Source organism: Littorina saxatilis, linkage group LG3 (genome assembly GCF_037325665.1).
Source record: "Littorina saxatilis isolate snail1 linkage group LG3, US_GU_Lsax_2.0, whole genome shotgun sequence".
Classification (NCBI taxonomy): domain Eukaryota; kingdom Metazoa; phylum Mollusca; class Gastropoda; order Littorinimorpha; family Littorinidae; genus Littorina; species Littorina saxatilis.
In genome coordinates this window covers 55908385-55923806 of record NC_090247.1, presented here as the reverse complement: position 1 = coordinate 55923806, position 15422 = coordinate 55908385, and the positions used below count along the sequence as shown (strand labels likewise).

General features: G+C 41.5%; 3 protein-coding genes across 3 annotated transcripts in view; 2 read left to right on the top strand and 1 right to left on the bottom strand.

Annotated features, from left to right (window-relative positions):
* Positions 1-9719, top strand: part of LOC138962721 (hexokinase type 2-like) — a 22779-nt gene extending 13060 nt beyond the window's left edge. The window contains exons 6-13 of the mRNA XM_070334649.1: positions 676-818; positions 2809-2908; positions 3231-3310; positions 4258-4370; positions 5293-5448; positions 6056-6201; positions 7122-7255; positions 7552-9719. Of these exons, the coding sequence (XP_070190750.1) occupies positions 676-818; positions 2809-2908; positions 3231-3310; positions 4258-4370; positions 5293-5448; positions 6056-6201; positions 7122-7255; positions 7552-7650 (971 nt within the window). The 3' untranslated portion in view covers positions 7651-9719. The remainder of the gene's footprint in view (positions 1-675; positions 819-2808; positions 2909-3230; positions 3311-4257; positions 4371-5292; positions 5449-6055; positions 6202-7121; positions 7256-7551) is intronic.
* The window catches only part of LOC138962728 (ganglioside GM2 activator-like), a 431559-nt gene that overhangs the window by 157752 nt on the left and 258385 nt on the right, over positions 1-15422 (top strand). The window lies entirely within an intron of this gene.
* Positions 9487-15422, bottom strand: LOC138962722 (cystatin-B-like). The gene is made up of 3 exons (XM_070334650.1): positions 15246-15422; positions 11853-11954; positions 9487-10880 (listed from the first exon to the last, which is right to left on the bottom strand). The coding sequence occupies exons 1-3, from the start codon at positions 15309-15311 to the stop codon at positions 10755-10757; spliced, it is 294 nt and encodes a 97-aa protein (XP_070190751.1). The 5' UTR covers positions 15312-15422; the 3' UTR covers positions 9487-10754.

The window sequence follows — 15422 nt, the reverse complement described above, 5'->3', positions numbered from 1 at the left end:
CAAACACGCCAGTAAGGGGCCTTAGAAATGAATAAATATATAAATAAAAGAAATTAAAAAAATCAAGATGGAAAGGCAAAAGGTAGGTCGGTAACATTGTGCGCCTTCAACTAAACTTGGCCAAAAAATTATTGCAACAGATTCAAACCCACATTTAAGCATTAATTGCCGTGTCATTTCATTAAAACTTTATATGCCAGTTAAGGCCGTTCGGGTAAACCTTCAGGATCACTTTTTGGATTAAATATTTCTTTTACAGGGATCACGTGACCGTCGCTCAAGTAAGGGTACCCTCAAAATCGACCAGACAAAAATGGAAGGGCCGAATCGGAATGATAAATCGACAAAAAAATCACAATAGGCAAAACTTTGCAACTTTGACATTCGAAAGGAAAACCAAACCAATTATCTACCCTGAACAGATTGTTTTGTTTAGCTACCTTGCGTATTTCGTGTGCATTGCTATTCCTACTGATGCAGGTGTCAATCGTAAGAGCGGTAAAAAACGGGACTTTTTGCATCATTTTTAGGGGTATCATCACATGAAGGCTGCACTTTAGCAATGACTTGGTGGATTGCTTTGAAACTTTCAGAATATTTTACCATGTTGCAGGGTGATATTGGAAGTAGTAGGGTGATACTGAATGTTGCAGGGTGAAACTTGTTTATTTTCAGGGTTTACTTTCTCCTTCCCGTCGACTCAGGTAGCGTTGAACAGCTCACGACTGGTGACTTGGACCAAGAGTTTCAAGTGTCCAGATGGGGTGGGGGAGGACCCGGTCAAACTGCTGGAACAAGCGCTGCAAAGGCGTGGACTGGTCAGTTGGAGATACAGCGGAACCCCCTTTTAAGACCTTTTGATTTGAGACTTTTATTTGAAGACCTTGCTTTTTCTGTTCATAACCTCGGTCAATTTACCTCCATTCCTTTTAAAGACCTGATTTTCTCAGATGTTTGGAGGTCTTAAAAGGAGGGTTCCACTGTACTAGAACTCATTTTTTGGCTCACGTAAGTGTAGCCTATGCGATCGTAACTTTGTCTGTCTGTGCGTGCGTGTGTATGTCTGTGGTAGAAACTTTAACATTTGACTAAACACCGAAATACTCATTTTACCTGGTTATTATCCAAGCAACAGCTTCAAAGTATTGAAGCAATGATCAACATTTCGTCGGCACGTATGCAGTTAAAGTGTGTATCCAAAGAAAATGGGTGGGTGTTTTTTTGTGGGTTTTTTTTTTTGGGGGGGGGGGGGGGTAAAAACAGGTGACTGGTTTGTGTCGTGTGTGGTATGTAGACCAGGTCAGGGGTCAAGGTTAGGTCAGATCGCGTGAAGGATTGTGGTATAGATACAGTTCAACTCACCGAGCTGCAGTTCGCCGATTCGGGGAAGACGATTTCTCATTGTTCGGTTTCCTAGCTCCACAAAAATAAATAAAGAAGATACCAAAGGAGATTTCTTATACTACAGGTTGGTTGCACAGCGTGTTTCCAGTGTGTGCGTGAGGAAGCGCTGTCGAAAGCCGCTAGCGCAGTGTCGATCTCGGCAGGCGTGTCCCCGTAAGTAGGCTACAGACAGACAGATCTAGATCTAGTGTCTCCCACTCTTGCACCGTGTCACCTATGCTTACTGTGTGTGTGAATGTGTGACGGAGTGAATGAGTTTGTGTTACTGTTTGTCGATTTCTTACATGTGCAACAATAGCAAATAAGAGTTGAGGACACATTTTGTGTACATTTACTATGCACGGGGGCGATGAAATCTACCTATGGTCAGAGTCCTAGAGATTTCGCGGCACAGGACTGTTAGATAAAATTAACAGAAGGCGCTAACTTTCCCTTTGGTATCATTTCCAATCTCTCTACGTATCCTACTGTAAAGAATTGTAATTTGCAGGGTGATATTGCATGTTGCAGTATGATATTGCATGTCGCAAGGGGATATTGACTGTCGCAGGGTGATAACATATACTGGGTGATATTTCATGTTGCAGGGTGATATTGACTGGTGCAGGGTGGTAACATGCAGGGTGATATTGACTGTCGCATGGAGATAACATGCAGGGTGATATTGACTGTTGCAGGATTATTAACACGCAGGGTGATATTTACTGTTGCAGGGTGGTAACATGCAGGGTGATATTGACTGTTGCAGGTTGATAACATGCAGGGTGATATTGACTGTTGCAGGCAGATAACATGCAGGGTGATATTGACTGTTGCAGGGTGATAACATGCAGGGTGATATTGACTGTTGCAGGGTGATAACATGCAGGGTGATATTGACTGTTGCAGGGTGATAACATGCAGGGTGATATTGACTGTTGCAGGGTGATAACATGCAGGATGATATTGACTGTTGCAGAGTGATAACATACAGGGTGATATTTACTGTTGCAGAGTGATAACATGCAGGGTGATATTGACTGTTGCAGGGTGATAACATGCAGGGTGATATTGACTGTTGCAGGGTGATAACATGCAGGGTGATAACATATAGGGTGATATTGACTGTTGCAGGGTGATAACATGCAGGGTGATATTGACTGTCGCAGGGTGATAACATGCAGGGTGATATTGACTGTTGCAGGGTAATAACATGCAGGGTGAAATTGACTGTCGCAGGGTGATAACATGCAGGGTGATATTGACTGTTGCTGGGTGATTACATGCAGGGTGATATTGACTGTTGCAGGCTGATAACATGCAGGGTGTACGTGATACTGCATGCCGCCGGGTGATAACATGCAGGGTGATATTGACTGTTGCAGGGTGATATTGACTGACACAGGGTGATATTGACTGTTGCAGGCTGATAAGGTGGATGTGGTGGCAGTGATGAATGACACAACCAGCACACTACTGGCCGGTAACTACATTGACAAGAAGGCCCGCATCGGAGTTATACTGGGTAAATATTTATCACACGTTGATAATCAGAACATTTTGTTTTTTGAAGGTTAGCAAGAGAGATAACATTACTATGCGTGGGTGTTTTTGACGTTTTGTGTGTGTGTGTGTGTGTGTGTGTGTGTGTGTGTGTGTGTGTGTGTGTGTGTGTGTGTGTGTGTGCGCACGCGCGCGCACGTGTGAGTGTTTATGATTACTGCCTTTCATTCCCCAACAGTTTCATACCTACAAAGAACAAATGGGCGATGGAGGGGGAGGGGCTAGGCATGCATTGCTTACATCTAATTCTCCAACGTGTTAATTGGTGGTTTTTTTTAATCAAGGCACGGGTTCTAACGCTGCCTTTGTGGACCATGTGGAAAATATAGAGAGGTGGACAGGTGACACGAAGGACCCCAAAGAGGTGAGATTTGAACCAATAATTAAAGGTACACTTCTTCCCGTGAAAACAGTTCGGCTCACCATCTCGGATATAATCGGCCTTTTGAATGGAACAAGACCATTCATTCCACTTAGCCACCTGCAAAAAAACAACACCCTGACTGCTTGCTGTAATGAGTAGGAATTTGTTTTAAAGGAATTAATTCCTGAAAAAGACACTTGAAACCTTTACGAAATGAATTCGTCAATAAATTCCCAATGTACACAGAGACCGCTCAGGCTATTGGATTTTGGAATGTGACCAAGCGGAGGCCGGGATGGTCTCATCCCATTCAAAAGCCTGGTCAGAGATGGTGAGCCTCACTGGGTGTTGGATTTTGACATGCCTTCAATCTATTACGCTGCGCTGAACCAATTTAATGTTGTCTGATGAAGGTTTTGATTGTATTTTATTGCAAGCCGGCAAATGTTTTGTTTACAAATGTAGAATAAATAAAGTAAAGCCAACATTGAACTTTTTTTTTAAAGGAACTGGCCTACACATACAAGATCGATAAACATATCCACTGTACAGAATTGAATTATGGAAAATTTAGGCTGAAGTGGGCTTCATATTTTATCCTTGTAGAACAGCACTTATTATAATTGATTGTATGTTGTATTGAATATGTTTTTATCCGTCATATGCACTCTAGTACCATCTGGCTCCTATGCATTGCATGAAAAATTGAACAATTGCCTGAATAAAAACATCTTTGAAGAAAATAAAAGATGATGAGCCAGAAAAAAAAAGGAATTTATTTTTTATTTTTTAATGTTGTCCCCTTTCTCAGTTTATATGGTGTCCTTTTATCGCAAGTATCATTGTAAGAGTAATGATCACCCTCACCCTCACCCGATAAGCACCTGAGAAAATTCACAAGCGTTGTCACGGTCATTGATTTTTTTGTTTAAATTTAATGTTGACAGGTGGTGGTGGTTGTGGAGTGGGGATGTGCCGGGGATAACGGATGCCTGGACTTCTATCGGACACAGTATGAAAAAGAAGTGGACAACAGCTCCAATCATGTGGGGTCTTACACGTAAGTTGACAGTCATTGAAAGGGAGCGACTTTTATTTAAAGGTAAATGCCATACAATGATGTGATGGTAAATACCATTCTGCCATACTAAAAGCTGTCTTAAAATGTGCGGATTTGGGTCTCCCTAGCAAAAACTAAACAAGGATTAGGAAGCAACCAGCCAACCAAACAACCATCAAACCAATCAAACAGTACTCTCAGTTTCGGTCTTTTAGTTTGAGGCCGACAAATTGACTGAACATTTTAATATCGTATGCAGCGGTGTGTTTTACTTTGGAATAAACGTTTTCTTGACTTTGATTAAAACACAAAACAAAAACAACGAAATATGGACTCACCTTTTACAGTTGGCTTGACATAAACAAATGCAAAGTGGACGTCTTGACCTGAAGGTATTCCTTTAGCAAATGTTATAATATAGAGGTAAAGAAAAAGAATTTCGAACAGACGATATACTGTCGTAAAAATCAACTGACCAAAAGGAACTAAGGAACTAATGACTAAAATGAAACTACTCTTTATTGTCTTATCGCTGGTAAATTCGGGTTCGGCTTCCTCCAAGTGGAAAGCTAGCAGCAACAAGAGTCGTGCTACCTATAGCTGTGTGCATGTTTATGTGTAATCAGTCACCTGCACTGACCCTAGGTCTTTTATGCGCCATAGAGCTGACACGAGGTCGGGACATGGATATTGTTTCCGAGTCTGCATATATAGTTCACACAGTAATTACACGGGGGCAGAACATGGATTTTGTCTGCACAAAAAGTTTACCCTTGTCCGTCCCGGCCCGGATTTGAATCTGTGACCCCGCAGGTCACAAGTCAAGTGCTATACCAACTGAACCACCAGACCCGCCCTTGCAGTATTTAATTTTTTTTTTTTTTTAATGATAATTGATGTTCTTTCGATCAATTCATTTCAGGTTTGAGAAGTCGTTCAGCGGTCTGTACCTGGGCGAACTGGTTCGCTTGGTGCTGGTCAGACTGACGCAGGAGGGGGCACTGTTCGATGGCAACCTTCCCCAGTCCCTGTCCGAGACTTGGTCGCTGACCACCTCACACGTCACAGAAATGGAGCGGTCAGTTTTTGAGTTGATGGGAGGCCCCGGACAAGATTTCTGTAAACTTAAAAAAAAGACCAAGATTTTTAAAAAACAAGATTTGAAGTTAAAAGTGTGACACAATATGAGCTTTTTTATGTAAGTTATTTTAAATTTAGAATCTTCTTCACTTTACTGCTGTGATAAACCTATGTGAAAATGGTTTGAAACACTGATACCACCATGTTAAATTAGAAGGGCAACAAAATTGAGTCGGGCCCGATTGACCAAAAAGGTTAATTGGACATGAAAAACCAACAACCAACCAACCAGTTCCCTTGTGTTGTTTGAGCTCTTTGTTGTAATCAGTATTCAGACAAATTCAAAATGTACACACACACACACACACACACACACACACACACACACACACACACACACACACACACACACACGCACGTACGCACGCACGCTCTCTCTCTCTCTCTTTCTTTTTCTCAGCACCACCACCACTACCTACCCTGACAAACACTACTCAACACTACCCCTCCCCCAACGCCACCCTCTCCCCCCCCCCCCCCCCCAATGAAAGTTTGAACCAGACACTCAAAACTGTCAAAATACAAATCGTCCCTGGCTGTTTCAGGGACGAGTCAATGAGTACTATGCACACACGGGAGGCGCTGAAACAGCTGCAGATGACGTCATCGGAGGCCACAGAAGATGACGTTGCCATTATCAGGGAGGTGGCTGCCATGATTAGCAGACGCGCGGCCTACATCGTTGCTGCAGGTAATTTTTTTTTTAATGACACATTTCTCAAATGGCCGAAATTCGATCCAAAATCTAGATGTTATTAGTTTTTAGATGTAAGAGATCAAGGGAAATTGATTTACACACGAGGAGTGTTGCTTACAGCTTCAAATCAATTCAATGTGTCCATTTTTTTAAAATATATTATATATATACGAACACCCACAGAGTCTGAAAGGGAGTTTTTTTTCTCCAAAAGGAAGGAGATTCTCATTCTATACATGCCACTGCACATGCACTAACAGTAATACAGACCTAATAGGTCACACACATGCCTACATGTTGAAATAGTGGAGAGTTGTAAAGAACTCGTACTAAAGAAACGTTGAAGTTTCTTAAAAAAGGTATGTAGGATTGAAGCGTATTGTCCAGAGAGAGAGAGAGAGAGAGAGAGAGAGAGAGAGAGAGAGAGAGAGAGAGAGAGAGAGAGAGAGAGAGAAAGAGAGAGAAAGAGAGAGAGAGAGAGAGAGAGAGAGAGACTCGTTTTGTATATAAGATTTATTAATGACAGTTTGCAAAACTAGGCTTGGTCCAAAAAAACACTATTCTTATATGTTAAAGATCAATCAATCAATTTCTGTCTTTCTCTATCCGTCTTTCCTCATGGTGTTTTTTCAGCTCAGTTTTGTCCGTGTAATCTGCTCTTTAACACTTATGCAATGCATTTATTTTATGTACATTTATAATATATAGTTTCTTACTCCAGTTTATCTGTAAACACTTACAAGTTGGTTTTTTTCGTCTGTTTATTCTTTAGTCAGAGTAGATCAGTCCCTCTTTTGAGTGAGGGCCAGATGTAAAATAGCACACCACTGCTTATTCTAGCTAGTTACCTCGTTAAATTTAATGAAGAATTGTCAATGTCATTTCCTATACTGGTCAGTCGTTGTTGTGTCCAGCTATCGCTGCCCTGGTCAACAGAACACAGCTGCCAGACGTGACGGTGGCCATAGATGGGTCGCTGTATGAAAACCACCCCAAGTTCCACTCATGTATGATGGACATTCTCAACACCTTCTGCCCTAAATCAAGGGTAAATCATTTGTTCTCTGTTTTATTGCATTGCTATTTCTGACGTGTTTATTTATTTTGTGTTCATTGGAAGGTGTCATGTTGAGGTAGGGGGGGAGTGGTGGTGGAGGTAGGGGGGGTAATGGAGGGGGGGATGGTGGGGAATAGGTGATGGGTAGGGGGTAGGACTTGTGTGTGTGTGTGTGTGTGTGTATGCGCGAGCATGTGTGTGTCTGTGTGCATGCAATGTACATGACAGTATGTGTGCATTTTATTTTTTCAATATGTTAATTAATTCGTGTACTAATTGTTACACAGGTGAAACTGATCCTGGTGAAAGATGGCAGCGGGCTGGGTGCAGGCTTTGTCGCTGTGTCAGCACTCAAGCAGAACGCTGCTCAACTGCGCTGCTCTTGAGGACTGATCTAGATGGTTTTAGTCAGATTTGTGTGTGTGTATATGGTCTCTGGTGAGACACAGGACTGGACTTAGTGTATGAGAGGGAGGGGCTACCAAGACTGAGGCAGGGGTACAGAGCTCATGGTTTTGGGGAGTCCACCAGCCCACAACGACCACAACAAAATCTTTTTCAGAGCGACCACATGTCTATAACGAACACTTTTAGTCTGTCCCTAACTGGGTGGTTGTTTTTGACAGGTTCGACTGTAAATGTTACTCGTCAGGTGATAAATGTGATAAACACACAGTCGCGCTTTCGGGTTTTGTTTGTTTTTTGTAAATGTATTGAGTTTTAATACTTTTAGAACTTGGCAGCAGGTATTACCATTAGTGTTGTTGTGAGCAGTACATATCAACCCTTAAACCGTCAGTGGATAGCGGTTTTGTGGATCAAATTGTAAGAATAGGCCTATTAACATTGCAGATCAGATGGATACAATTTGTTGACATGTAACTACATTGTGTGAATAGCGATACTAATGTGTATGGGCCAATTACAAGAAGGCATTATCAGGCTCATAAAGGACTTGACAATTTGTCATTGCTATATAAAACATTTCACAAAATGTGTGAGTGCATGCACGCGCGCGTTTGTGTGTGTGTATGTTGGTGCATGGGTGTATGTGTTCGCGTCTGTGAATGCGTTTAACGTTTATGTACATGGGTAAAACGGATGACTATTTTCTGCTCTGTAAAATGATGATCTCTATTCTCTGCTGCGTTTTTATGATAAAGGCCCATAACTCAGGATACACCATATACCAGTGAGCAGCCGACTCAAGTTTTCCGAGGTAAACTCGAAACCTCCCAATGCAGAAATGTGTACGCACAGGATTGTTGATTCCATTTCAGTAATAATCCAACAATCAGTCAAACATCGCAGTGGAAACCTTGTGCACCAAATGAACAATGTGCTCCATATATATTATAATCATGTGAATGCCAGGCCAATGAGTGTGCAGGAAGGTTGTATTTTTGTTGCTGCTGTTGGTTCGAATCCCAACCACGCCTGGTGTGTTGAGGTGGAGATGTTTTCGATCTCCCAGGTCAACTTATGTGCAGACCTGCTAGTGCCTTATCTCCCTTCGTGTGTACACGCAAGCAAGAGATCAAGTGCGCACGGAAAAGATCCTGTAATCCATGTCAGAGTTCAGTGGGTTAATTATAGGAACACGAAAATACCCAGTACGCTTCCACCGAATGCGGCGTACGGCTGCTTAAATGGCGGGGTTAAAAACGGTCATACACGTAAAAATCAACACGTGCGAAAACACGTGTACGAGGGAGTTTCAGCCCACGAACGCAGAAGAAGAAGTTACTGCTGTTGAATATCATGCATAATACATTGCAATACCCCTGAAATCTGTAGTATTTCTTAATTTTATGAGACCGATAGTATACACCCTTTAGGCCTGAAGAATATGTGGCTTTTCCGCCTTTTTTAATCTGTCACTCTCCAATTCTTTTCCTGATTTTTAGACTGTTCAAGCATTTAACAGAGTTTTTGTTACTCTCAAAAATGATTTTTTTGTAAACTATAATAATACAGTTGGAGTACTGAAACTGCAATGATCTTTGCTGGGTTTGGCATGATTTTATAAAATATGGAAGAATACATAGTAGTTGACTTATTTTTATGTGCTAACGTTTTTAGCATATGTGGGATAACTCAACAAAATCAATAAAAGATTTTGTGAAAGGGTAAAAGAGTGTTCTAAAGCATGTGTGTAAACCTTTGGACGTACACACAGCCACCCACGCATGCATTCGTGCACACACACATGACTAAGCATATGTAATCATATTTTTTTAATTGAAAGGCAATAACTCCAGATATTTGTAGATTTGAAGTTGAGATTCTCCATCATTGTCACACAATTTGTGTTGGAAATGATACAAGCTAATTAAGTTGACCTCAACAAAAATGGTAAAAGGACAAATCATTCTTAATCTTCACCACATCTGCCATATAGTGCACGATTACTGAAATGTTCACTCACTCTCAAAAAAAAAGAAAAAAAAAAGAAGAGAAAACAAAGGGAACCAAATTTAAGAATGCATAATTACAACTATCAATATCTGGTCTTGTATATTATTTATCTTTGCCATTCTCAAAACAATTTTGACATTTACTTTTGGACATGCAGAACAATAGCTGACAATAACACAAGAACATTTTTTCACAGCATTTTCAACAGGTAAGTGTACATGAAAAAATAAATATACTGAATCATATCTTCATTGCATCTATAACCATGCCTAAAAGTGTCATCTGTGGTACACTGCATGAATCCAAACAATAAGTCTTTATTGTTCATTATTACTTGTCTCAACCACGAGTCATGCATCCACTTTGTGGACCAATAAGTCCACAAACTAATTAATGATTTGTGGTTTCAATAATTAAACATTCCATAAATATAACCATAAAAGTATTCGCTTTTACCATGTTGAAGATTTAACATAACCCTGGACTTACGGGCTTTCTTTCTTTATTTGGTGTTTAACGTCGTTTTCAACCGTTCAAGATTATATCCCGACGGGGAAAGGGGGAAGATGGGATAGAGCCACTTGTCAATTGTTTCTTGTTCACAAAAGCACTAATCAAAAAATTGCTCCAGGGGCTTGCAACGTAGTACAATATATGACCTTACTGGGAGAATGCAAGTTTCCAGTACAAAGGACTTAACATTTCTTACATACTGCTTGACTAAAATCTTTACAAACATTGACTATATTCTATACAAGTAACACTTAACAAGGGTAAAAGGAGAAACAGAATCCGTTAGTCGCCTCTTACGACATGCTGGGGAGCATCGGGTAAATTCTTCCCCCTAACCCGCGGGGGGGGACTTGCGGGCTCCTATTTATAATTACTGACAAATGTGTGAAAGAAACAGGTGAAAGATAAATGCAATGTTTGAAGCAAACACAGAAGATCAGCACCAAGCCAACAATCTCATTCACACCATCAACAAATAAAGCAAGACAGCCTCTCCCACAAAATCCCACACAAGCAGAAAAATAGTGACATTTTGTTACAACTGGAATCTTTTAAAATCTCAGAAATAAGCAATTTCTTCGTCCGCTTTCTTTCCAGCTTGAAAACTGTGTAACTGGACATCGCCACCTCCTGGCAGAGGGCGGAATATCCTTGCATGAATGTGCTCGTCAGGGTCCACCTCGATCTGAAAAGTCACAGAAGCAAAACTTTCATCATCAATCAATCAATCAATATGAGGCTTATATCGCGCGTATTCCGTGGGTACAGTTCTAAGCGCAGGGATTTTAAAATTTGTTTATGCAATTTATATCGCGCACATATTCAAGGCGCAGGGATTTATTTATGCCGTGTGAGATTGAATTTTTTTTTTTTTACACAATACATCACGCATTCACATCGGCCAGCAGATCGCAGCCATTTCGGCGCATATCCTACATGTGAGAAGAACACTGACAAATTCAAGAATATATTACTTAAATGTTTTTTTCTGTTGTGGACACATTTCCTCCCATAAAGTCCAAACAGAGCATATTAATACCTTTTCCATCAACCCCACACAAGTTGAACAAAATTAGTCTCCCTTCTACTTGCTAGCTGTTACTTTTGGGGACACAGGGTAGACAACTACAGTATGTGTTATCCTGTCAAATGCAGGCGAACTGTGACTGAGTTTCCTCCCTTGTTTCGGTTTGTATCTCCTGAAGGTTAATGAACCGAAAAAATCAAGATCTTGGACCTTCAGATTTTCAACTTCGTTTTTCTTTACTAAAACACCCAATATTGTGCTCAATTTTAACATGTCACAAAATAATTAACAAAAAATGTAATTTGATAAAAATGTTCATGATCCTAAGCTTAGCATACGACACAAACAATCTTTTCCTAACACTGCCTGATCTGAGTTGGTGCTGTTTCCACGTCTTTTTTTCTCCAGTTATTAACTGGCTTTATTTCCTCTGCCATAGTCTGAAAATGTAAGATTCTCCAATTTAAGACTTCCCCCTTTTAAGATCTTGATTTGTCAGAATTTCTGTTCATTATCTCTGCAATTGTTAATTTTCCTTTGTTCTATCCTTTTTAAGACCTGATTTTCTCTGATTTTTTTGAGGTTTTAAAAGGAGGGTTCCAGTGAAAAGGAGGCTGCAGCAATGCTTACCTTGACAAAGAAGTTGGTCCCAGCAACTACCTGCGACTTGTACTGTTTAGCCTTGTAGCTGCTGAACTTCTTTCCAGCCTTGCCTTCCAAGTCTTCACGGATCTGCAAGTAGACACAAAAATAAAAACAACTATGAGTACTAATTAATCAATACAGTGGCAGGACTTCCCATAGAGCGTGTCCCTGCGTCCTATACGCACTAGAAGCCGAAATCACGTACTAGAAATTCATGGAGGGGGTCCCGGGACGCACTTAACCTACAAAGAGAGGGTCCCGGGACGCACTTAACCTACAAAGAGGGGGTCCCGGGACGCACTTAACCTACAAAGAGAGGGTCCAGGGACACACTAACCCTACAAAGAGCGGGCCCAGGAACGCACTAAACCTACAAAGAGCGGGTCCCTGGACGCACTTAACCTACAAAGAGAGGGTCCCGGGACGCACTAAACCTACAAAGAGAGGGTCCCGGGACGCACTTAACCTACAAAGAGCGGGTCCCGGGACGCACTAAACCTACAAAGAGAGGGTCCCGGGACGCACTTAACCTACAAAGAGCGGGTCCCGGGACGCACTTAACCTACAAAGAGCGGGTCCCGGGACGCACTAAACCTACAAAGAGAGGGTCCCGGGACGCACTTAACCTACAAAGAGCGGGTCCCGGGACGCACTAAACCTACAAAGAGAGGGTCCCGGGACGCACTAAACCTACAAAGAGCGGGTCCCTGGACGCACTTAACCTACAAAGAGAGGGTCCCGGGACGCACTAAACCTACAAAGAGAGGGTCCCGGGACGCACTTAACCTACAAAGAGAGGGTCCCGGGACGCACTAAACCTACAAAGAGAGGGTCCCGGGACGCACTTAACCTACAAAGAGCGGGTCCCGGGACGCACTAAACCTACAAAGAGAGGGTCCCGGGACGCACTTAACCTACAAAGAGCGGGTCCCGGGACGCACTAAACCTACAAAGAGAGGGTCCCGGGACGCACTAAACCTACAAAGAGCGGGTCCCTGGACGCACTCAAATTTCCTCTGTCGTGCGTCCGTATACTCTTTTCAGACTTTAGTCGTCGGCCAAGTCAAAGCGCGCGCAAACGAAAACAAAAGTGTTTGTGTGTGTTGCATTTGACTTGGTTTAGTTGGAAGTGTCCTCGAATATTCTGGTAATAAAACCCCCCCAGTTCATATCACATTATTCACAATCACAATGCGTTATATGTAAATGTAGTTTTTTATTTTGACCCGGGACTCTTGGGACTCTAAAACTCTGCTAAGGGGGTCCATGGACCCTCTAAACATTAAAAGTGGGGGTTCCGGGACCCTCTATGACGGGCGTTCGTGGGGAGCCCTGAGTGGAATATGGCCCCTTCCGTCATATGTAATACCTCAACATGTACGCTGAACGTGAGCTTTTTCAATATTTGAAAAACAATGAGTGTAAACCTGGTGTCACACCATAGGCCATAAGTACATTCTGTTTATTCTATTATGGTGTACATCTGTGCCATCTAAGGCCAAAAAAAAAAATTTGTCTGTTTCTGGTCACCCGACCTACCCTAAATTTCGGCGCCGACCCTAAACTTTTTTTTTCCAAACTCAAAATTTTTGTTTTTTTTGTTTTGTGGTAAAGGACAGGGTGAGAAAATGAACAACAAAAACGTGTGAAAACGAAAGTCCGCTGACGATTTGTAAATGTGTTGAGTGTCTTGTCTCTATGTATAGTGAATCCAGTCTCTTTGCGCGATTTTTAAAGTTAGTTTTATTGGTCTACATTTGGGGTAAAAAAAAAATTAAAAAAAAATAAAAATCCCGACCTACCGACCCTATTTTTTTTAGCCATGTTACCAGAAACAGACAATTTTTTTTTTTGGCCTAAAGCAAAAGTGCCATCACATGGCAGACTTTCAACCAACTTTTCTCCAACTTTATTCGGGTTGGAATCGCTACTGAGTCATCGTGGTGATGTAGAGAACTTGGAGCTATATGCTTGGGACATGCATGCACTCCAGAAAAGCTGTTCATTACTATCATTCATGTTCACATATTCATGACTTCTTGTTTCTCGTTTTATTGACAGCAAGCTCTTAACTGTACTCATTATTGAGGTCTAACGAATGACGTATCACAACGTGCGCGGTCGTCCTTGGCGGTCAAGAAAGCCGTGGGCGCCGCCGCGATCATTGCGCAGACGACACTTCTAGACCGCTAATATTTTGTGTGCGCATCACGTGCTCCACATAAATCGGCCGGAAACGAAGCAATTGGGAAACCTGGATACTGAGGAAATTCAAGGAGGAAATAATTCACTGACAAGGATATATAAGATCAAGAAACAACTTCTTTTTCTCTTATAATTATACTAAACTGCATTCAAACCAGTCTCATGCCGTCATGATACTAACACAATCTGTAAAAGTGATTACAGCATTCATGTATGCATACAATTTTGTTTGAAAATGAAGACTAACATTTGCTTTCCGTCTAAGAACAAACGTTACATTCACAGAGACATAATTAATTTGCAGCCGGCCGACACCAATGGAATTACATGACATCATTTCAACACAGACAACTATCAAAGACAAATCAACTGCATGGTGCAGGTAATCCTAGCATGTTGCGGTAATGTTGAACTTTAGCATTGTAAATTCATAGCTCACAATCCAGTTGCATTATTGACTTAATTTTGATACAAGTATTTAAGTATTCGATGTACCAAAATGACAAGAAAATGACTGCATGTGTACGCTGTATCGACAGATCGAGGCACCTGTCTTCCTTCGAAAACTATGGCTGTGCCAATGTTTTCCTTCTTAAACCCATGTAAGTCCCTGCCAACTGTACAGTTCATTCAGAAGCTTCAAAGGTATTTAAAATGACTTTTTATTAATTTTAATTATTATGCTTAGAGCAGCTAGGTTCTACAAAATTCGAATCTTATATATTACAATGGATTAATTGTGAGCTAAGAATTCACAATGCTAAAGTTCAACATTACGGCTTGTTGCTTCTACTACACTGGCGTGTAAAAATCCGTTCCGTTTCAGTACTTCTATTATATTTCTCAATTTCTAAGCTTGTACAAGTTGTAGGGCAGGTCACTCCCACTTGCTGGGCCGTATGCGGCTACTTTACTACGCATTTCGCATGCAACGTATTCGATGTAAACTCGTCGCTCAACGCTTGAGTTTCGTGGAGTCAAGAGGTTTGAAGTGTATGCCATGGAAAACAAAATTACAAGAACATTTACAGAACGAAGCGTAAGACAATGGGCCTAGGACAATACGGGAAGAAACCATGTATAACAACAAAGACAGACGAGGAAAAACCCAAACACGAAACAGACTTGACGAGGTTCTTCGCGGCGTATTAAAGCTATAACCATCGTTCTCACCTGTTCGCAGATGGCCTGAATCTCTGCTGTGGCATCCTTGGCGTCTGTAGTTCCTCCACACATCATCTTGCAAGGCTTAGTTGTAGTGTTCGACTGGGTTTAATACTTGGACGAGTTCGGTCTGTTTGAGCGTCTGCTTCGCGTTCTACGTCAGTCATGTGACTATGGTTCACAGTC

Coding starts and splice junctions, on each gene's coding strand:
- LOC138962722 (XM_070334650.1), bottom strand. CDS start 15,311: ATGATGTGTGGAGGAACTACAGACGCCAAGGATGCCACAGCAGAGATT. Junction 11,955..15,245: donor TTCAGGCCATCTGCGAACAG/GTGAGAACGATG, acceptor GTCTACTTGCAG/ATCCGTGAAGACTTGGAAGG. Junction 10,881..11,852: donor GGACCAACTTCTTTGTCAAG/GTAAGCATTGCT, acceptor GTGACTTTTCAG/ATCGAGGTGGACCCTGACGA.